The following is a 23,472-nucleotide window of genomic DNA, read 5'->3' on the forward strand; positions in this document are numbered from 1 at the left end:
CGGTCAGATGAGCTCTAGTCCAGGCAGTGCGAGGCTTCCCCAGGTGTGACTGCTGACCTGTCACCTCGGGCCCAGCCTGCACTGGCTCTTCTTGTGGTCCCTCCCTTTCTCAGGACACAGGGTCCACACTGTGCCACGGTGGTGGGAGAGATGCCCACTGCCTAAGATGACTTCTGGGCTCTTGCCTATGTGCCAGGCTGGTCGTCATGGTTACCAATTCTTACTGGTTCTCTCCTCGACTGTGCGAAGAGGTCACCTGATCCTTACAGAAGGGCTTATAAGTGATCTCCTAAGAAGGCTGTGACCTGCTAGTGCCTCTGGCTCTGTACCTCAGCTGGCCTCTCCAAGGTCTAAGGTAACATATTAAGTATTTTCCTGTCAATGAATGCAGGCTCAATGACTTTAAGCCTGTAAGTTACCTAGGAAGAGGATTACAGGTATAAGAACTTTCAGTAAGTTTAAAACCAAACACACTTCCATTTAGTGCCAGGAATTTAAGCAGAGATCTGAAGTGGAACCGACTGACTCACACGGTAGCAAATACAAAGTAGAGCAATGATCTTGGCTTCAGATGTCTGGTTCAGTGTTCTGCTGGAATGTCACACACGAGCTCAGGCACGCTGGATGGCTGCTTTCTGACGGTGGCCACTGGCTGTCACTTCCAGCACAGGAGAACGGTGTTGGGGGACTGGGAAAGTGAGCACCACTTCTTACCGTGTTCTCCCTCCTGCTGCCAGTCTCCTGCCCCTGTGCCGGATGTGGCAGAGACCACCCACCAACTGGCCAAACACAGACCAACAGGAGGAAGGGGCCAGTCGCTCTTGTGTCCAACTACAGCCAGATTCACCTCCACAGCAGGCCCTGTGGATTTAGCCAAGACCCCTAGGAATCCCGCTCTGGCAGTGGCAGCTGGGGAGGGTGACAGGACCTCCCAGTGAATGAAGAAGTTGTGTGAATGAATGGGTAGATGCAGGGCTCACTGCAGAGGAACTGGGTGTGATAAGGAAACAGTAACTCATCTAGGCAGCTGCTTTTGAACTCTTAACTCCCAAACCTGCCTGCTACACGAGGAAAGCCATCTCCCACGGGAACAGAGTCAGCGGGGTGGGAGGCCACATTAAGTTTCTCAGGACCCAGGGCTCACTGGCACTGGGCTCCTGGTTCCTTATTCTCTCAGCCACCCCCTCTGCTCTTCCCAGTCTCACTCCTTATGCTTCTTCTTGTGCTTCTTCTTCTTTTTCTTCTTCTTTGCTGCCTTGCTGTCTTTGGGTGTGTGCCTGGCCCTCTTGCCTGCATCACTCTCAGAGTCTGAGCTGTCAGAGTCAGATGACTTCCTGTCTCTATGTTTCTTTTTCTTCTTTTCCTGAAAAGAAAATTTAAAAATTCAACACTGTGTGGGTATATCTGCTTTTAAAAATAATAGCATATAGCCAACCAATAGGCCACTTAGTACATTATGAGACATTAATTAAAAGCAATAAAGTAAATATTTAAGAACTAACCAGAGGGTGTGGGTGTTTGGCACAGTGGTTAGGATGGTACTTGGGATGCCTACATTCCATATCAGTGTCTGGGTTGTTCAAGTCTCAGCTGCTCGGCTTTCAATTCAGTTTCCTGCTAATGTATACCCTGGAATGCAGTGGTAAGGGCTCAAGTACTTGGGTCTTGATTGAGTTGATGGAGTTCTGGGCTACCGACTTCAACCTGGCCCAGCCTTGGCTATTGCAGGCATTTGGGGAGTGAACCAGTGGATGGAAGATTACTGCTTTTCTGCCCTTTCAAGTGAAAAAGACATCATGTATTATAGATTCCAATGTATATGATGTGTGTGTTTGTGGTTTAAAGATTTATTTATTTATTTGAAAAATCAGTTAGAGAGAGAGACATCTTCCATCCGCTGGTTCTTCTCAGATGGCTGCAACAGCCAGCTCTGTACCAGACTAAAGTTAGGAACCAAGAGCTTCATCCAAGTCTCCCACATGGGTGGTAGGAGCCCAAGTAGTTGGGCCATCTTCTGTGGCTTTCCCAGGCCATTAGCAGGGAGCTGGATCAGGCATGAAGCAGCCAGGACACAAACTAGCACCCACATAGGATGATGACATTGCAAGTAGAGGCCTTACCTGCTATACAACTCTGCTGTACAATGAGTATTTACACACACACACACAAGGGGTCTTTAAAAAGCTCATGGAGGGGCCTGTGGTGCCGGTATCCCATATGGGTGCTGAATCGTGGCCTGGCTGCATCTCTTCCGATCCAGCTCTCTGCTTATGGACTGGAAAAGCAGTAGGAGATGGCTCAAGTGCTTGGGCCCCTGCACCCAAGTGCGAGACCCAGAGGAAGCTCCTGGCATCGGATTGACCCAGCTCCCATCTAGGGAGTGAACCAACTGATGAAACACCTTTCTCTCTGTCTATAACTCTGCCTCTCAAATAAATAAATCTAAAAAAAAAAAAAAAAGCTCATGGAAAATGATTATTAAGAAACTATGCATGAATTTCACATTTTTATATCAAAATAAGTATCTTTTAATTTGATTTTTTAAAAAGATTTTATTATTTGAAGGGTCTTTTCCCTGGCAACAAGGTCTAATAGAAACCAGTCTGGGAGTCAGGAGTCCCAAGTCTCTCACTCTCTGGTTCTGTGACCTTGGGTATGTGAGTCATTGTCTCTAGATGGAACAGGTAATCTCTAGGGACTGCTTTCAACTTTTATGTCCTGCTTTCTACTAATGGCAGTAATAGATACTCGGTTTTTTGTTTTTTGTTTTTAATATTAATTTATTTGAAAGGGAGAGGAAGAAGAAAAGAAAGATCTCTCATCTGTTGATTCACACCCCAAATGCCAACAAAAGCTGGGGCTGGGCCATGCCAAAGCTGGGAGCCAGGGATTCTTTCCAGATCTCCCATGTGGATGGCAGGGACACAACCACCTGAGCCGCCATCTGCCACCTCCCAGGTGCATTAGTAGGAAACTGAATCAGAAGCCTAGCAATTAAGATGCCCATGTCTCATATCTGAGTACCTGGCTTTGATTCCTGGCTCTTGTTCATAGCTAGTTTTCTGCTAATCAACCTGGGAGGAAGCTGTGATGAGGGCTCAAGTGACTGCTATCCTGGCTCCAGGTATTTGGGGAATGAGTCAGTGGATGGGAGCTTCTATCTTTCAAATAATAATAAAACTGATAAGTGGAGAAATGGTAACTTTTTTTTAAGTGCAATTCAGAGAGAAGTGAAGTGAATTGACAAAGGCTAAGGCAACAAGAACGCTATACAGAGTCTGGCACCGCATTCCTTTCACTCTCTTAGATAGACTTAGAAGGAAAAATAAGCACTAGAAAACTGGCATGCTGAAATGTGAGCTCTAGCTAGCAAGGCAGACCTGGGTGATGGCCTTGTAGACCTCCATCTCAATGTGAAAGGGTTTTTGCAGCCTTAACAAAGACAGTCCAACCCTGCCCCAGGTGGTGTCATTTTCAGGTGTGTCTAGCCCTGGGCTAGAGAACAAAAGAAGGGGCCAGCACTGGGGTTAAGCCACCATCTGTAGCGATAGCATCCCAAATGGGCGCCAGTGAGTCCATCCTGACTGCTCCACTTCCAAACCAGCTCTCTGTTAATGCACCTGGGAAAGCAGTGGAGGATGGCCCAAGTGCTTGGGCCCCTGAACCCATGTGGGAGACCTGGAAGAAGCTCCTGGCTCCTCCTGGCTTTGGCCTGGCCCAGCTCTGGCTGTTGTAGCCATCTGGGGAGTGAACCAGCGGATGAAAGATCTCTCTCTCTCTCTCTCTGTAATTCTGAATTATAAATAAATAAATAAATCTTTAAAAAAAATACAGAGGAGAGAGAGAACAAAAGAATAGTCATTTCAATTGGAAGCTGGGGTCCAGAAAGACCAAAAGCCAGAATTTTCTGGATCCTTGACTGTACTCACATGAGAAGAGAAAGAGGAAAAGGGTGAAAAAAGACTCAGAGGAGTGAGCTCATGGCAAGCTAGGAGGGAGCACTGAGAGGAAGTTGGTGCTCAATTATCTCTGTAACTACTCTTCAAAGGCACACACTCTTGTTTGAGCAGCTAATCCCCTTATTTTCTCTACAGTTCTGACAGCAGCATCCAAGTATGACAGAAAAACCAAACAAACACAAAACTGAGAAAGGAAGGGACAGACGTTATGGTACAGCAGATTAAGATGCTGCTTGGGTGACTGAGATAAAATTACCACATCCAATTTTGATTCACCTTCCTGCCTGATGTGCCTGGGAGGCAGCAGATAGATTTAATGGCCCAACTGCTTGAGACTAGATGAAGTGTCTGGCTTCTGAGTTTGGCCTGGCTCAGTAGGCATATGTGGAGAGTGAACTAGCAGATGGAAGACCTCTCTCTCTCTCTGACTTCCTAATAAATTGATGGAACAAGGACATAAGCCTCAGCCATTCTCCCTCATTGCCCAAAAGAGATAAACTTTGGAATGTATCCCTTGCCCTTGAAACTCAATTGGGTCTCAAACTCTATTGCCTCCATACCCTACCTCTTACAGCCACCTGAAAGACCAGTTGCTCTGAACACCTGAAAGACCAGTTCCAGGAATTCCCCTCCACCTGCTGCCCCTACCCCACCCCCATCCCAGCCCTCCCAAAATATAAAAAGGCCTGGCCCCTGGGGTCGGGCCTTCTGCATGTGTTCCATCAGTGTGCACGTGGGCAGTTGGTCACCAAACTCGACGGATTTATTTTCTCTGAATAAATTCAGTCTGGCTGTAAATTCGTACACTGGCTCCTCTCTATTCTGCAACTCTTTTCCCAACATTTTGGTGCCCCATGTGAGGAGGCACCAATCTGCAACTCTTTTCCTAACATAAATAAATAAACTTTTTAAAAAGGAAAAAAAAAAAAACAAACCTGAAGAAGTGAGCACTTATTGAGTACTTAATCACCTGGATGCTGGGCCCTTTGCATACATATCTCATCTAACCTTCAACAACGAATCTACAAATTGGGGATAACTATCCATGTATTTTCAGAAAAGAAAAGTATAACCTCAGAGAAGTTGACTGAACTGAAGGGACTTGTCCAAGTGATAGAATCTGGATTTGATTCACGGTGGGTCCCAAAGATGTTCTTTTAGTCCTATCAATTTATTTTCTTTCAGGATTTATTTATTTGCTTAAATGAATTAATTTCTAATGAAAAGCAGAGTTACAGAGAGAGGGAGAAAAAAGGAAGAGAGAGAGAGAGAGAGAGAGAGAGAGAGAGAGACCGTCCTATCTGCTGGTTCACTCCCCAAATGGCCGCAGGGCTGGGGCTGGGCCAGGCTGAAGCCAGGAACCAGGAACTCCATCTGGGTCTCCTCCCTGGACAGCAGGAGCCTAAGCACCTGCACCATCCTCTGCTGCCCCTCTCCCTCTCTTTCCCTGGCCACCATCAGAAGTGGAGCAGCCAGGACCCAAACTGGAGCCCATATGTGATGTCAGCATCAAAGGTAGAAGCCCAACCCACTGTGCCACAACACCAGCCCCATAACCACATCAAGTTGGTAACTAACAACACCTCCCAACAAATAGGTGCTAATTTAGCCACAAGTCAATCAAGTTGGTATGTTTCATTGCTCTCCCTTCCCTTCCCCAATCCTCCCACCCCTTTTTCTTTCTTTTCAGATTTATTTATTTGAAAGGCAAGGTGACAGAGAGGGAGAGAAAGATACATAGAGATCTTCCATCCACTGGTTCACTCCTCAAATGTCCACAACAGTCAGGGCTGGGCCAGGTCAAAGCCAGGAGCCAGGAACTCCATCTGGGTTTCCTGCATGAGTGGCAAGAGCCCAAGTACTTAGGACATTTTCTGCTCCCTTCTAGGCACATCAGCAGGGAGCTGGATCACAAATGGAGTAGCCAGGATACAAAGTGGCACTCAGATACAGGACACCAGCTTTACAAGCAGCAGCTTAACTCACTGTACCACAACATTGGCTCCAAGCAAGCATTTATTTTTGAGAAATGACTAATTCTCAAGAGATGATTTGATTACCAAATAAATAAATTTTGGGATATAGGATAAATAGAATAAATAGGATAAATTTTGGGATATAGGATGGAAGGTGATTCATGGATAGACTCTGCCTACAACATACCAGTGTATCATAGTTTAGAAAGGAAAAAGCAAGGATCAGAAGGAAAAAAAAGGTTTTTCAATCAATTCACAATATTTACTGATATTTACTAACACAAAGTACTTTAAAGAGCCACAATAACATGCAGTGTTGCTCAGAAGATGAGGGAAACACTTAGACTTTAGTGCCTACCAGAGGAAAGCATTATGCAGGTGCTGTGGGGGAGGGAGTTGCAAAGTAAACACTCAGCAGTGGAGCCTGACACCATCGCCGCCAAACATGAGCCAATTTCATCAAACAAGGGAAAGAATAACCTCTAACAGCTATACAGTACATGCACCCAACACACATTTACTGAGTACCTTCCAACATCCAGGAATATCCATTAATTTGTCTCATAATAATGGTTAGAGGCTAGTGCCATGGCATAGTAGGTTAAGCTGCCATCTACAGTGCCAGCATCCCATATGGATGTCAGCTCGAGTCCCGGCTGCACCACTTCTGATCCAGCTCTCTGCTGAAGACCTGGGAAAGCAGTGGAAGATGGCCCAAGTGGGCCCCTGCACCCATGTGGAAGACCTGGAAGAAGCTCCTAGATCCTGGCTTTGGATTGGCCCAGCTTTGGCTATTGTGGCTATTTGGGGAGTGAACCAGTGGATAGAAGACCTCTCTATCTCCCCTTCTCTCTGTAACTGCCTCTCAAATAGATAAATCTTAAAATAATAATAATAATAATGGTTAAAAAATGGTTAAATGAGGTTAGAAATCAGGGATCATGAATTAAAGGAACAAAGTATCTAGGCAGAGAGAAAGACTAAAATACTAGGTAAGCCATGCTAAGTAATGTAGCACAAGTAGTACAAACAGTATGCCATTGGCCAGCGCTGCAGCTCACTAGGTTAATCCTCTGCCTACAGTGCCGGCACCCTGGGTTCTGGTCCCAGTTGGGGCGCTGGATTCTGTCTCAGTTGCTCCTCTTCCAGTCCAGCTCTCTGCTGTGGCCTGGGAAGGCAGTGGAGGATGGCCCAAGTGCTTGGGCCCTGCACCCACATGGGAGACCAGGAGGAAGCACCTGGCTCCTGGCTTCAGATCGGCACAGTGCGCTGGCCATAGTGGCCATTTGGGGGGTGAACCAATGGAAGGAAGACCTTTCTCTCTGTCTTTCTCTCTCACTGTCTAACTCTGCCTGTAAAAAAATTAAAAAAAAAAAAAAAAAAACAGTATGCCGTAACACCTGGGAAATAAACCGATTTAAGTCCACGGACTCTGAGGATGGCACTATGAAGGCTGTGTAATATGCTGTGCTTCAAAGCATGAACATGGTTTGGCAGGTGGGGAAGTGGTGGTGGTGATGGTGGTACTGGTGGGAGAAGGGAAGTGAGGGCCTGTAAGCCAGAGGGAAGACAGCACAGAGTAAAGACATGAAAGATCTTTCAGGAAGTGGTGAACTGTCCTACATTACTACTAATTTGCTATACACAGAATCCTATCCCTTCTCTGCAACTCAAAGACATCATTCCGGAAATTGCACTGTCTCCTGTATCACTTTATTCCTCTTTACTGGCTCATCCTCAACAACAATTAAGCATGCCATCAGAGTTTCCATTAGAGAGAAAGAAAAAACCCAACCTCATGAATGCTGTCCTCAGGTTGCCAGCCCACTATCGAAAGAGTTCTTATCAAAGTCATCAATGGCTCTTGATGGCCAAATACTTGGGTCTCATTTTCTTGATGAAACAGTCTAAATGCACATATTCCTTACCTAATTTTCATCACATTCTCTCACTTCTCAGTCAATTTCCTGCGCTGTTCCTTTCCGGTCTTCTTTGCCGGCTCATCCTCATCTCCATAACCTCTAAGTGCTGAGCACTCTGAGGCTCAGTCCTTAAATCCCTCTCCAGGTAATATCATAATATTTTGTGAATACAAATACCATCCTTTGTAATGATCCCAAATTTGTATCTCTACCCAGGCCTCTCCCTTGAACTTCAACCTATATATCCAATGTTTACTCTATATTTGGAAATCTGATAGACATCTCAATTCCTGTGTCCTACCCACTCCCAAAACGAGTCTCCTTCTAGCTTCTTTCTCATCTTCATAGTCAGAAACTCAAACTAAACTCCTGTTTGCTTCCCACTCCTACACTTGCTTCTATATTTCTTCTCCTCAATTCAAACCTTCCAGTTATTCCATCCAAAAATCTTGGTGCCATCTTCACCTGCTTTCCTATCTCATATTCAGTCCCTCAACAAATTATCTCAAGTTCAAAACATATTCACACTTCAAATGCTTCCTCATCATCTCTACCCCTGTCCTTCCAGCTGAAGCCACCAATCTCCCACTCAAATGATACCTTGTGAGAAAGGCCTGGTGTATTAGTCAGATTTTCATTACTGTAACACAAATCTGTCAGGCTACTTATGAAGGAAGGTTTATAGTTTAGGAATTTCAACATCCAGGATCAGGTGGCTCCATTTGTTTGGTTATCTGGAAAGTTCAGAAGAGGGTAAGGAACAATCACATGGCAAGCTAGAAAGCAGAGAAGGTGCATACTTGTCTATATCTATGTCTATATAGTTTCCTGACAATGCCACCATTATCCTATTGCCAGGGTCCCACCCTAACAGCCTAATCCAGCTCATCACTTCTCAAAGGCCTGGCCTCCAAACCCCATAACTGAATTACATTTCTACCCTTAATCCACTAACCACTCACATAAGACTTTGGGGACAAGCTTTTAACATTTAACACATGGCCTTTGGGGAACATGCAAACTAATACCCAACTGGGTTTCCTATGTAGGTGGCAGGAACCCCAAGCACCTGAGCCATCATCTGCTGTCTCCCTGGTGTATCAGGAAGAAGCTAGATGGGAAGCTTAGAGTAGTCAGGACCTGAACCAGGCACTCTGCTATGGGATGTGGGTGCCTCAAGTGGAGGTTTTACCCACTCTGCCATAAGGCCCACCCCATGCATGCATAGTTTTTTCAAAATAAGCATTTTCTGTGAACTTTCTGAAGATCTGTCCTATAGCTAAACTTCACTGTAACCCATGAGTAGTCTGTTCCCCAGGGCTCATGCTTCCTCTTAATATTCAGAAACAGGGGCCGGCGCTATGGAGTAATAGGTTAAGTCTCCGCCTGTGACTCCAGCATCCCACATGGGCACTGGTTCAAGTCCTGGTTGCTCCACTTTCAATCCAGCTCCCTACTAGTGGCTGGGAAAGCAGTAGAAGGTGGCCCAAGTGCCTGGGCCCTGCACCCACAAGGGAGACCCAGAAAAAGCTCCTGGCTCCTGGCTTTGGGTCAGCTCGGGTCCAGTTGTTTGGGAAGTGAACCAGCGAATGGAAGACCTCTATCTCTCTCTCTAACTCTGCCTCTGAAATAAATAATTACATCTTTAAAAAATTCATAAATATTTGAAAGGCACAGTTACAGAGAAAAAGGAAGATGTGATGTGTGTGTTACAGAGAGAGAGAGAGAGAGAGAGAGAGAGAGAATGAATATCTGAATATCTTCCATCCACTGGTTCACTCCCCAAATGCCTGCAACAGCATAGGCTGGGCCAATCTAAAGCCAGTAGCCAGAAGCCAGAAACCCCAACCAGTCTCCCATATGGATGGTGGGAACCCAAGACAGAAGCAGAGGCAGGACTCAATACTAGGCACTCAAATATGGGGTGCAGGTATTCCAAGCAGCAGCTTAATCTGTTATGTCACAACACCCACTCCAAGATCTGAGTTCTTTTTTTTTTTTAATTTACTTATTTGAAAGGCAGAGTTAGTTAGAGAGGAAAAGAGAGATAGAAAAAGATAACTCTTTCATCTGCTAGTTCAATCCCCAATGGCTGTGAAGCTTGGGGCTGGGCCAGGTTGAAGCCAGGAGCCAGGAACTTCATTTGGGTCGTCTATGCAGGTGGCAGGGGGTCTAAGTACTTGGGCCACCTTCTGTTGCTTTCCCAGGCACATTAGCAGGGAGCTGGAGCAGAAGCAAAGCAGCCAGGACTTGAACCAGTGCTTTGATACGGGATCTGGCATTGCAGGTGGCAGCTTAACCTTCTGCACCACAATGCCCATCCAAAGATCTGGGTTCTTATTTCAGTGCTATGTCTTACATTCATGTGACTTTAGGGGAGTCAGCCAATTTCTTTGGATCCCTATTTCTTCATTATTAAAATGGTAATAATACCTGCTCTAACTACCTCATAGGACTGAAAAAGGACAAAAAGAAATAACAGTAGGAAGGTATTTTATAAACAATACTGCATAAATGTGAGGCGTGAGTGCTGAAGGATTAATAATGGGGTAAAGGACAATGGTGCAAAAGGATGCTTCAGTAGCAACAATGGGCATCAAGAGGGAAGCTTTAACCTTCTCAACTCTCTGAAGCTTCTTTTTTTTTTTTTAAGGTTTACTTATTTGAAAGGCAGAGTTATAGAGAGGCAGAGGCAGAGAGAGAGGGAGAGAGAGGATCTTCTATCCTCTGGTTTACTCCCCAAGTGGTTGCAATGCCCAGGGTGAAGCCAGGAGCTTCTTCTAGGTCTCCTACGTGAGTGCAGGGGCCCAAATACTTGGGCCATCTTCTGCTGCATTCCTGTGCACATTAGCAGGGAGCTGGATTGTAAGTGGAGCAGCCAGGACTTGAATCAGCACCCATATGGGATGCCAGCGCTGCCATCAGCAACTTTACCAGGCACAGTGCCAGCCCCGCTGGAACACTTTTTAATCAAAGAAGACTCATGAGTTAAAAGTTCATATATACAAAAGTACTATAAAGAGTAATAAGGTATGATGATTATTACTGCCATCATTTGTCAACCATTCTTCTACTAAGTGAAGGGCAGTCAATGGTGGTAAAGTGGTCATAGAGAGCCTCATATCCAGCAGAACCTATAGTTTTTCTGGTGAACTGAAATATGTATCTCAAAGCAGCTTTAGCAAGACAGCAATAATTAGTTGTACTAAGTCAAGTCATTAATGCAAAAAAAAAAAAAAAAAAAAAAAAAAAAAAAAAAAAGACTCAACCAAAGACTCACAAAAGCTGAGATATCATTCATATAGCCACTTTAGGAACCTGACAAATACCATTTACCTCCTAAAAGGTTAAAAGACAAAGAATAATCCTTGGAAAATACAATAAAATGTTAAAATTTAGCTGTACCAAAGCAGCAAGAGTATTTCTGTCTGCATATGACATGACTTATGTAAAACACTTCACACACAAATAAACTAATGAATAAATTTTAGCAAAGATGCAGGATACAAACCAACATGCAAATCATCTGAGTTTCTATCCACTAACAACAAGCAATCTACAAACGAAATTAAGAAAACAATTGAATTTGTGATAGTATCAAAAAGAATATAAAACTTATGAATAAAATCGAAAAAGGAGATGAAAAATCAGTCTACTGAAATCTATAACAAACTGCTATTAATGTTACAAATGGAAAGACAGCCTGTTTTCATAGGTTGGATGACAATATAGTTAAGATGTGCATATTACCTAAAATAATCTATAGATTCTATCTCTCAAAATCTCAATGACATTTGTTGCAGAAACAAAAATTCATCCTAAAATTCATATAGAGTCTTTAAGAATACAGATAGTAAAAACAAACAAAACAACCTGTAAAAAGAAAAGTTGGGTAGAGATACAGTAATCAAAACAGTGCAGTACTGGCATAAGGACAGACATATACAACCAAAGGAACAGAAGAGAAAACCTATAAACAAACACTCATATGGTCAAATGATTGTTGACGAGGGTGCCAACACCATCCAAAGGGAGAAAGGACAGTCTTTTTAACAGATGGTTTGGGAAACCTGAATATCCCCATGTAAGAAAATGTGAACCCTTATAAAACACCATATACAAAAAAATAACTCAAAATGGATCAAAGAGCTAAGTATAAAAAATCTTAGAAGAAAACAAAAGAGGAAAGTGTACATGACACTGGATTTAGCACTGATTTCTTAAATAGGACACCAAAATAGCACAGGCAATAAGAAAAAAGTGGGTAAGCTGAATGTCATCACAATTATAATTTTTGTGTAAAGAACACAAATCATGTGAATATACTTAACACTTCTGAATTGTACAATTAAAAAATAGTCAAGATAGTAAATTTTATGTTGTTTGCTACAGTTTTTTTTTTTTTTTTTTTTTGACAGGCAGAGTGGACAGTGAGAGAGAGAGACAGAGAGAAAGGTCTTCCTTTTGCCGTTGGTTCACCCTCCAATGGCCGCCGCGGCCGGCGCGCTGCGGCCGGCGCACCGCGCTGATCCGATGGCAGGAGCCAGGAGCCAGGTGCTTTTCCTGGTCTCCCATGGGGTGCAGGGCCCAAGCACCTGGGCCATCCTCCACTGCACTCCCTGGCCACAGCAGAGGGCTGGCCTGGAAGAGGGGCAACCGGGACAGAATCCGGCGCCCCGACCGGGACTAGAACCCGGTGTGCCGGCGCCGCTAGGCGGAGGATTAGCCTAGTGAGCCGCGGCGCCGGCCCTGCTACAGTTTTTTAAAAATGTAAATTTGGAGGGGAAATAAAGGACACTAATTATCAAAAGATTAATACATAATCCATGGGACAGGAGAAAATACTTGAAAATCATACATCAGATGGGAAGAAGAAGCCAGAAGAAGCTCCTGGCTTCAGATGGGCTCAGCTCCAAAAGTTGTGGCCATCTGGGGAGTGAACCAGTGTATGGAAGATTCTCTCTCTCTCTCTCTCTCTGCCTCTCCTTCTCTGTAACTCTTTCAGATAAACACACAAACAAACAAACAAATAAATCTTTAGGAAAAAAGATATAAGGATAGAAGCAGGGTTTTGATGTTAGTGACTATATTTGTGGTAGAGGGGCACATGTGTGTTTAGCAAGGAGGGATGAAAGAGAATGGCAGTCACACCAGACAACATTAGGAATGTACGTTTCAGAGCTTTGTATCTACCATCTGTCTACACTGAGCTATTTTTTTAATTTGTAAATAATGCTCATTGAGGACAAGTATCTCATAATAGTTTTTGTATTCCTAGATTTGCAACCCTTGGCAAAAAAGGACCACTCAATTAAAATTTGTAAAAGACTTAAAACAAAACTCAGTAACTGGCCACAATCAGAAAAATCCCTCATGATAGAAAAACAACTAATTCCTGACAAAACTATAGCACAGGAGCTGGCACTGTGACGTAGCAGGTGAAGCCGCTACCTGCTGTGCCAGCATCCCATACGGGTGTCGGTTCAAGTCCCAGCTGTTCCACTTCAGATTCCGCTCTCTGCTGTGGCTTGGGAAAGCAGTGGAAGATGGCTCATGTCCTTGGATCCCTGCACCCGTGAAGGAGACCTAGAGGAGGGTACTGGCTCCTGTCAGATCGGCGCAGCTCCAGCTGTTGCAGCCATCTGGGGAGTGAACCAGCGGATGGAAGACCTCTCTCACCTCTCTCTCTGTCTCTCTCTCCGCCTCTGCCTCTATTTCAAATAAACAAATCTTTAAAAAAAAACTGTAGCACAGCTCTTTTATTTCCTCACTGCACTGCATGCCACAGATGCATTGTTCACTACATCTATTGTGTGAATATGCAAATATGCCTGTTTTATGAATTGCTCTGCTCTAACACACAGGAGACAGAACTCAGTCAGGCAGGCAGTGTTACAACTGGGGCGACAGATAAGTACTTTCTGGAGAGCAATCTGGTAAAATATATTAGTGAGGCTTAAATCTCTAACTCAGCCATCTTACTTCTTTCAAATAAATGTATCCAAAGTACAAAAAGAGATTGTAGCCAAAAAGTCAAGTTAAAAGTCATAAAAAATATCCAGCAATTAAATAATCATACACCCATAGGGTGGATTAAATTGTTTTTAACTCAAGTTTTTGAGGAAACAGAAAATCCTTTAAGTAAAACCAAAACAGTAGGGCATAAACTATACCTATATGACCATAATTTTGCATTTATATGTATGGGCAGAGCTCTCTCTGTAATGCTGCCTTCAAATAAATCAATAAAACTTTCTAAAAAATTATAAATAAAAGCAAGATGACACTCACTTTCTTTCTTTTTCTAGAAGAATTCTTTGTGGGGTCAGGCTTCTCAAATTCTTCCGACTTTGCCTCTTCCTTCTCCTCTTCCTCGTCAGGTATCAGAGAGTACCTGGTCCCACCTGGCTGCATGAAACAATCTTTTGCAAAGTGACCTGCAGAAGAGTAGAACAAAGTAGAAAGAAAGGAAATAGTCTCTCCCCTCAATAGTCAATAGTCAATCCCAGACATATGTAAAAGGGGCTCACTGGTTCAGAACATATTAGTAAATTCACTCAGGACAGCTGTTTGAACCACAGAAGATAATCCATCACCTCCAAATCACACCACTCCCTCCCTCAGAGCTAGACTAGCAGCTGGGATTGCAGCTGTGAGACACAAGTGCTGCCTTAGAAATGCTTAGAAATGGGAGAATGGGATAGAAGAAGAAACATCTTTGAAATATCAATAAATTTCTACAAACCAAAAAAAAAAAAAATGGTAGAGGATATGAGGCTTGTGCTGCCTTCCATTAGCACTAGGGCCCATTAAATTTTAAACATCAATTTTGAAACTTATTCTTGACAATCAAAGGCTTATCCAGAAAGCAGGGTGCTTAGCAGATGGAGCAGAGTGCCAGGCCAAGTCATAAAGGAAGATAGCTGACAGGAAGTGGGCACATACATCCAAACACACAGAGAGGCACAGTCACCTACGGCACTGAACATCCAGACTGTGAGGTCTGGCAGGGCCCTTGGAGTTCCTCGAATCCAACATCCTGCATGTACAGGAGATATGATTGCCCAGAGTTGACAAGCAGTTCAAGGTTACAGAGAGATCAGCCGAGCTGTACTTCACCCCAGGTATCATGCCTCCCTGCCCTGTGCTCTGCTGTAGTAAAACCAACTGCCTTTTATTGACTAGGACAAAATGCACCTCTCATTATTCTCTGCCTCATGGACACAAGGTAAGAGACTCTACCTTCCCTGAGCCTACAATGCTAGTAAGGGGCCGTTTAAGAGATGCTATGCTCTACATAGCTGGTTTTGTTTGTGCTTGTGGCACATCCTGTCTCAGGGCTCAGAGGAATTATACGAGATAATCAAATAGCAACGCACTTCTGGGTCCATAAGCTGGATGTTGCCTGGAAAGGGATACAGTAAAAGTTTTCCAAATGTCTAGAATGCTCTCACAGTTCCCCTGAGAAGGTACTCTTTCAATTTCGTTTTTCCCTTTCACCTTCTATGTTAATGCCATAAAGGGGCTTTAAACTCCACAACTTAATGAAGGTACAAGTCTGTTACTTACTGTTGTAGAAAAATCAACAGAGCAGGATAGAAGGAAGGCTAGGGACAAGGGGTGACAAATTGAGGGCACTCTGAAAATGAGAAGCTGGCAATCCTTCTCACTATAGCTCCAACAAAGGAAGTCAGGCTGAAAGAGCTTTTTAATATTTGAGTAAGACTAGAGGAAACCTGAGGAAAGAGAGCGAAAAACAAGTGACTATCTTCTATTCTTCATTACTAAAAGGATACTGTTTTCAGAACTCTGAAGTAAAACAGATAAAGCTAAGAAACAAAGGGTTTAACCTGGATCCTTAAGGAACCTACTTTCAAGTTGCCTGACTTTTGCATAATAGTAACCATCCTTGGAGATAAAAAAGTTTAGAGTACTAATCATAATTCAATACTCTGATCCCTCCTGGCCTTGTATAAAAGTACTTTGCCCAGGGAAGACATCAGTTGCAGAGCAGGGAGTGGTGATACAGAATCCAGCAGGGCCAGTATTCAGAAAAGTAAACAGAAAAAGCATCAAGCCATGAACTCAGATATAGGTCTGGCAGAAACAATGGCATAGGCAGGTGAGGTTATCATTTGGCTCAAAAACAGGGTGAGCTAAATGAACACTGGGCTGTCTCCTTCACTCAGTAAAGGGTCCATCTACAAGGACAGAACGATGGAAATTGCAGAGGGTTCCTCTTACCTTTACAGCCACACTTCTTGCAGGTAGTGTTCAGAACAGCCTCAAGGGTGATCTTCTGCCCAGTGTAGTCCTGGAAGGACCGCCTCCGCCTCTCTTCTTGCCTGTTATGAAAAACACACTGACTGCTGGCTCTCCGAACAGATGCACCCAAAGATATTACCAGGTATGTCGGACTTGGATTTTATTTTTGGCAGGGAGAAGAGAAAAAGAAGGGAAAGAAAAAGTGTTGTGCAGAACGAGACAGGCAGTGAAAGTAATGATGTGAAATAGCCAGTTTTAAAAATTTAGGACAAGGCTTTGAATTAACAATCATGAATCAGACTAGGCCTCATCTCACTAATGCACAGAGGATGAAGCTATAATTACCCACCATGATAAACACCCTATAACCCTTACCAGGTTACTCATGGTTTAAAAGTGTACCAAAGGCTTTCTAGAAAATCAAGCCTAAATTACCTACTTCAGCATTCAAGGACTTTCACCGCATGTCTCTAACTAACCTACTTTTCCAGTCTCATCTTTACTTACACAATATGTTGTATCCAAACAAGACTATTTCACTTTCCCAGATGGTTCAGTGATTTTGCTCAGGCAGCTCCCTCTCTCCAAAGCGCTCTGCTTTGCCTCCTTGCTCCCACCTTAATACTTTATTATGTGAGCACTTCCAGAACTCAGCTCAGGCATCACTTCTCCTCCTTTCACTCTTTTTCCCTGAGCACCTCAGCCAGAATTAATCTCTTTGATCACAACACCATGGCATTTTTATAAAATTCCAGAATTCTGACCTTAATTGAATATGCATATAGTTTTTTCCGAAGTATACAGTTTGCTCATTTTCACCAGCACTCGGATGAAAACACAGCATTGGCGCCAGTGCCTCAGAAGCTAGTCTCGTGCTCATTTCTAGCCACCAGGCTCCCCCTGAGGGTAAATGCAATTCTGGTTTCTTCTCTCTCTCTCTTTTTTTTTTTTTAAAAAAAAAAAAGACTTATTTGAGAGGCAGAGTTACAGACAGAGAGAGGGAGAGACAGAGAGAAAGGTCTTCCATCCACTGGTTCATTCCCCAAATGGCCATAATAGCTGGAGCTGAGTTGATTCAAAGCCAGAAGCCAGGAGCTCCCTTTGGGCCTCCCACATGGGTGCAGGGGCCCAAGCACTAGAGCCATCTTCCACTGCTTTCCCAGGCCACAGCAGAGAGCTGGATCAGAAGTACAGAAGTGGAGCAGCCAGGACCTGAACCAGTGCCCATGTGGGATGTTTGGCGCCACAGGAGGAGGCTTAGCGTACTACGCCACAGTGTTACCCCAGTTCTGGTTTCTCATTAGTATAGATTTGTTTCACTTATTTATTTATTTTTTTAAGATCCATTTATTTATTTGAAAGACAGAGTTACAGAGAGAGAAGGAGAGAGAAAGATCTTCCATCACTGGTTCACTCCCTAAGTGGACACCAACAGCCGGGGCTGGGCCAGGTCGAAGCCAGGTGCCAGGAGCTTCTTCTGGACCTCCCACATGGGTGACAGGGGCCCAAGTACCTGGGCCATCCGCTGCTGTTTTCCCAGGCACATTAGCAGGAAGCTGGATCAGAAGTAGAGCAGCTAGGATTTGAACCAGTGCCCATATGGGATACCAGCACTGCAAGCAGCAACTTTTTAACCAATTGTGCCAATGCACTGGCCCCATTTTACCTATTTTTGTAAACCATATACAGTAAACAGAGTCAAAGACTTGGACACTTCTGTGTCGGGCTTCGTTTGCTTGTGAGACCCATCCCTGTGTATGTAATTAGCGATCATTCTCATTGCTGTATGATAGTCTAATGTCAATGGGCATTTGAGTAATTTCTGTAAGAGTACTTTTGAGGCCAGTGTTGTGGCATAGCCTGTAAAGCAGCTGCCTGCAGTGCCAGCATCCCTTATGGGCACTGGTTCGAGTCCTAACTTCTCTATTTCTGATCCAGCTCTGCTACGGCCTGGGAAAGCAGTGAAAGATGGCCCAAATCCTTGGGACCCTGCACCCATGTGGGAAACCCGGAAGAAGTTCCTGGCTTCAGATTGGCACAGCTCCAGCCGTTGCAGCCATCTGGGGAGTGAGACCTTTCTCTCTCTCCCTCTGCATAACTCTGCCTTTCAAATAAAATAAATAAATCTTTAAAAAAAAAAAAAGTGTGTCTTTATGAACTTTCTAGTCCATAGACTGGTATGTGGATTTCTATTAGGAAATGCCTGGTTCCAGAGAGGAGCAGAATTGCTGGGTTTCAGGGAATCAGCTTTAGTAGCACTGCCCAACAGTCTTCTATAGTATCTTCAACAACGTACACTCCTGCCAGCCGAGTGTCAGTGCTCCAGCTGTCATGACTTCTAGTTTTTGCCTTTACTATAACACACAGTACCTGCAGGGTACTCAGAAAATGTTTAATACCTAAGACTTTCAAACCATTCACTACACCTCTATAGTCCAGCAAAAGTAGAGAAATATTCTGCCAAACCTGTCACACTACCCAGAGAAATGCAGAATAGCTATTCAAAAGCAGAACAAAGTTAATCACTTCACATATTTTAGCCAACAGTTTCATGAGACATGCAGGCTCAAGGGGACAAGCATACTCCAGAATCTGTCCCATTCACTGAATTCTGAACCTCTTCAAAGTTTGGCTCAACACTGCCTGCTCTATGAACTGTTCCCTGCTATCACAAGGAAGAGTTAATTAACTACTCTGTTAATACTCTGCTTCCTCAGCGTCCTACCTTCTCAGCATTTCATTCTGTTTAATTTATTTTGTTTCACTTTTTGCATCTCAGGTAGGATCTCCAGGAACACACTGTTCACACTGTTGCCCAAGAGAAAGCAGTGATGGGAAGTATTCTTCATATCTGTAAGTCTACAAAGCCCAAGCATGTGGCTCATATACTTAAATAGCCATATGTTTTACCAGCAGCTACCTAAATGTTTGCTCAACATTCTTGGTTTCTGCTCTAGAAGAATCTTACTCAAAGGACAAGAAGCCCATTGTCTGGCATGAGTTATGGGATAGGGTCCTATTAAAAAAATACTTGCATAACAAACCTATAGCAGGAAAGTCACGCACACACACACAAAATGGCATTCAGGTGTCCTTATTTGTAGAGCTGAGTTTTCAGTGCCTTATATAAGTGCAGCTTAAACAAATTCTGTTGTCATCAAAGCCAATACTCTGTGGATTCTAACATACTACAAAATAAATCATACTTCCCACCTAACAATCATTCAAAAATCACTCACCCACATGCCTCCCTGTCTTGTCTTTATTGCTAGCAGGCTAGTTTAGGCCTGATCATGTTTTACCTAAAGTACTAACTACTGCCTTCCTCTAATTTTTCTCCTTGTTATGGGCTGAGTAGGATTTGACTCTTCAAAACTCACACAGAGGGGCCAGCACTGTGGCACAGCAGGTTAACACCCTGGCCTGAAGCACTGGCATCCCATTTAGGTGCCAGTTCTAGTCGCAGCTGTTCCACTTCCAATCCAGCTCTCTGCTATGGCCTAGGAAAGTAGTAGAAGATGGCCCAAGTCCTTGGGCCCCTGCACCTGCGTGGGAGACTCAGAAGAAGCTCCTGGCTCCTGGCTTCAGACTGGTGTAGATCTGGCAGTTGCAGCTAATTGGGGAGTGAACCATCGAATGGAAGACCTCTCTCTCTCTCTCTCTCTCTCTCTCTGCCTCTCCTCTCTCTATGTAACGCGTTCAAATAAATAAATAAATCTTCAAAAAAACCAAAACGTATGCAGAGGGGCTGGTGTTGTGGCACAGTGGGTTAAAGCTGACACTTTAATGCAAGAGTGGCATTCCATATTGTGAATGCCAGTTCAAGTCCCAGCTGCCTGACATCTGATCTGGCTCCCTGCTAAACAGCCTGGGAAGGCAGTGGAAGATGGCCCACGTGTTTGGGCCCCATCACACACACTGGAGCCCCAGATGGGGCTCTGAGCTCCTGGCTTTGGCCTGGCCCTGGATGTTGCAGCCATTGGGGACTGAACCAGTGAATGAATCTCTCTCCCTCTTTCTCACTGCCACTCTGGTCTTTGAAACAAAGAAAACAAAATCTTTAAAAAGAACAAAAGGCAGAGGCTTTGGCCTGGCCCACTACTGGTCATCGCGGCCATCTAGGGAGTAAACTACTAGATGGAAGATCTTTCTCTCTCTCTATTTCCTTATCTTTCAAATAAACAAATCTTTAGTAAAAAACAAAACAAAAAAAGTGAAGGTATGATGACCTCCGATATTACCAGAAAAACAAAGAGTCATTTAAAACAGTAACCACAAGTAACTGCCTATATAATCTTCTACAGACTAGCTACTAAGCTGACTCCTTATTAAAATTATTTTTTTCTTAAATAATTCTATCATTTAAAAAAAAGATTTATTTATTTACTTATTTGAAAGGCAGAGTTACAGAAAAGCAGAGGCAGAGAGTGAGAAGTCTTCCATCTGCTGGTTCATTCCCTAAATGGCTGCAATGGCTAGAACTGAGCCAATTTGAAGCCCGGAGCCAGGAGCTCCTTCTAGGTTTCCCACATTGGGCCATCTTCTACTGCTTTTCCAGGCCATAGCAGAGAGCTGGATAGGAAGTGAAGCAGCCAGGACTTGAACTGGCGCCCATATGGGATGCCGGCACCACAGGTGGAGGCTTAGCCCACTACACCACAGTGCCAGTCCCCATTCCATCATCTCTAAGATATGCGTCATGACTTCATTCTATTTTTTTATTTTACAGATTCTATTGGAGAAACAGAGCTCCCACACATTATTCCAATTCTCAAATGCCCACAAAGGCCAAGGTTAGATCCAGGAGCTGAGAATTCAATACAGATTTCCCATCTAGGTAGTAAGGAATCAACCACTTGAGCCATCACCTGCTGCCTCCCAGGGTCTGCACCAGTGGAAAAGCTGGAATTGGGAGCTGAAGGTAGAAACCAAAATGGGAGGCCAGCGTTTTGATGCAGCAGGTAAGTTGCCACCTGCAACACAGGCATCCAATAAGCACACCAATCTCAAGTACAGGGAGCTCCACTTCCAATCCAGCTCCCTGCTAATGCACCTGGGAAAGCAGTGGAAGATGGCCCAAGTGGAAGATCCGATAGAGTGCCAGGCTCCTGGTTTAAGCATGGCATAGCTCCATATGTTGTGGACATTTGGGGATTGAACCAGTGGATAGAAAATCAATTGCTCACTCTCTCTCTCTGTGTCCCTCTGCTTTTCAAATTAATTAATAAACTAAAAAAATAAAAATAAAAGGAAAACCAAAACCGGCACTCTGATGTGCAATGCAGGCATCACAACTGCTAAGCTAATATCTCCATTTTATAATGATGAAGCTGAGGTTCAGAGACTAAGTAATCTGGTCAAGGTTATATGCTTTTCTGAAACAGAACTAGGACTCTTTCTGATTCAAATCTAACCCTAAAACCAATAATTGTTTCACTAAGCCAAGTTTTTTCCTGAATGCAGCTACAGACACAGTTTATAACAGTTACTGTTTCAGCCATGTGACTGTCATTAGAAATAGCCTAAACACAGAGATACATACAGTGCCCTTGATCCTCTCCCCGCCCTTTCTCTGAGAAACAGTTAGCTCTTTTATCTCACTTGCTTCATATTTTACCACTGGAAGGGTAGCTTTGGGAAATTCATCACTTTTTAATGAGTCTGTGCAGAACAGGATTCCAGAGCAGAAGCTATTTATTATAATGCAATCAACAAATGTCAGACTTAAATAACATTTCTGAGCTGAGATATAAAGGATTCCTACTGTAACTAGAAAGTGTTTTGTCAATAAGCAGCCCTACAAACATGTCAATATTTAGAGATTAAACTACAGAAATATGAAAAACTCTGTCACATGCAACAACTGGAAGCATTACATTGTGAAAAGGGTAGCTTTAAAGTCAGAGAGTTCTAGCTTTCAACCTCTGACCCACTATGATTTATTACATAACCACAAGCAAGTTACTTATTAGCAAGCACCAAGCTAGAAAGCAGGAATGTAAAGTAAAATGGAGATAAACACTCACTTCACAGGTTATAAGAAATGTAAGCCCTAATGTAGCTAAACTGTTTTGCATAATGCCTGGTACATAGTATGTATTCAATAAATAGCATTTCCCTTCCTTTTCAATAAATTCCTTCATATTCAAAGTGAGTTTTTTCATAGCTATACATATAAGCATTTCCCTACAAACAAATACCACTATCTTACATGAATAAAATACCTTCCATTTCAGGGCCGGTGCTGTGGCGCAGTGGGTTAACACCCTGGCCTGAAGCGCCGGCATTTCATATGGGTGCCAGTTCAAGACCTGGCTGCTCCACTTCTGATCAAGCTCTCTGCTGTGGCCTGGGAAAGCAGTAGATGGCCCAAGTCCTTGGGACCCTGCACCCACATGGGAGACCCACCAGAAGCTCCTGGCTCCTGGTTTCGGATCAGCACAGCTTTAGCTGTTGCGGCCAATTGGGGAGTGAACCATCAAATGGAAGACCTCTCTCTCTCTGCCTCTCCTCTCTCTGTGTAACTCTGACTTTCAAATAAATAAAAAAATCTTAAAAAAAATCATCAAATGAAGATGCAATTAAAAAAAAAAGGAAAATCTTCCATTTCTAAGTGAAAGGTCAGAGAGTCAATTTAAATAAGATGCTGCATTCAGAATTCAGTGTATGCCAAGATGAGGGAATCTAAACTCCACTGAAATTGCTACTCTCATTTTGTAGCTACCTTTTTGTAGCTCTAATGCAGAAATCACTAGAAGAGAGGGAACTAACAGCAAAGGTGCTGCTTAACTTACAATGGGCTTATGCCTCAATAAACCTATTGTCAGTTACAAATATCCTAAGATAAAAATGTATGTAATACACCTAACCTACTAAACATTGTTACTTAGCTTAGTCTGCCTTAAATGTGCTCAGAACACATTAGCCTACAGCTGGGCAAAATTATTTAACAGCTTTTTTTTATAATAAAGCGATGAATATCTCATGTAACCTATGTAATGGTACACTGAAAGTGGAAACAGAATGGCTGTATGGGTATGCTTCTGCACCATCATAAAGTCAAAAAATTCTAAATCAAACCATCAAAAGTCAGGGACCATCTGTACTCCATGAACAATTATCGGCTAACTGGTAAAAGGGAAGAAACAGAAAGATTAAGTGGAAGGAAACAAAACCTTTGATGCAGTACCCCTATGCCAGGACCTTTGCTTGTTAGCATTTTGTGTTTTAGAACTATGCAGTAACGACTAACTACATATAAGGATAACTTTCATATCCCTAAAAACTACAGATCACAGAGGCTGTATAACCTATCAATGTCACAAAGTCTATATGGAGGAGTTCCCAGCC

General features: G+C 43.5%; 1 protein-coding gene and 1 long non-coding RNA gene across 6 annotated transcripts in view; one reads left to right on the forward strand and one right to left on the reverse strand.

Annotated features, from left to right (window-relative positions):
• Window positions 1-479: 479 nt before the first annotated feature.
• The window catches only part of ZCCHC17 (zinc finger CCHC-type containing 17), a 63,404-nt gene continuing 40,411 nt past the window's right edge, over window positions 480-23,472 (reverse strand). For 3 of the 4 annotated variants that reach the window (XM_008265816.5, XM_089301122.1, XM_089301123.1), the window contains 3 exons: window positions 16,102-16,202; window positions 14,149-14,294; window positions 480-1,363 (listed from right to left, as the gene is read on the reverse strand). In XM_008265816.5, coding sequence (XP_008264038.4) covers window positions 1,202-1,363; window positions 14,149-14,294; window positions 16,102-16,202 — 409 coding nt within the window. In that variant the 3' untranslated portion in view covers window positions 480-1,201. Of the gene's footprint in view, window positions 1,364-13,308; window positions 13,569-14,148; window positions 14,295-16,101; window positions 16,203-23,472 lie in introns of those variants that run through there. The other variant, XM_089301121.1, reaches the window with a different exon arrangement.
• Window positions 16,110-22,684, forward strand: LOC149125768 (uncharacterized). 2 transcript variants are annotated; one of them, XR_016211170.1, is made up of 2 exons: window positions 16,110-16,264; window positions 22,359-22,684. It is a non-coding gene; the product is annotated as an uncharacterized LOC149125768 (long non-coding RNA). The 2 variants fall into 2 exon arrangements; XR_016211169.1 differs by lacking the exon at window positions 22,359-22,684 and adding an exon at window positions 18,061-18,265 and having other exon boundaries at window positions 16,126-16,264.

This window comes from Oryctolagus cuniculus, chromosome 7 (assembly GCF_051225735.1).
Source record: "Oryctolagus cuniculus isolate XC-2025 breed Fujian yellow rabbit chromosome 7, ASM5122573v1, whole genome shotgun sequence".
Lineage (NCBI taxonomy): Eukaryota > Metazoa > Chordata > Mammalia > Lagomorpha > Leporidae > Oryctolagus > Oryctolagus cuniculus.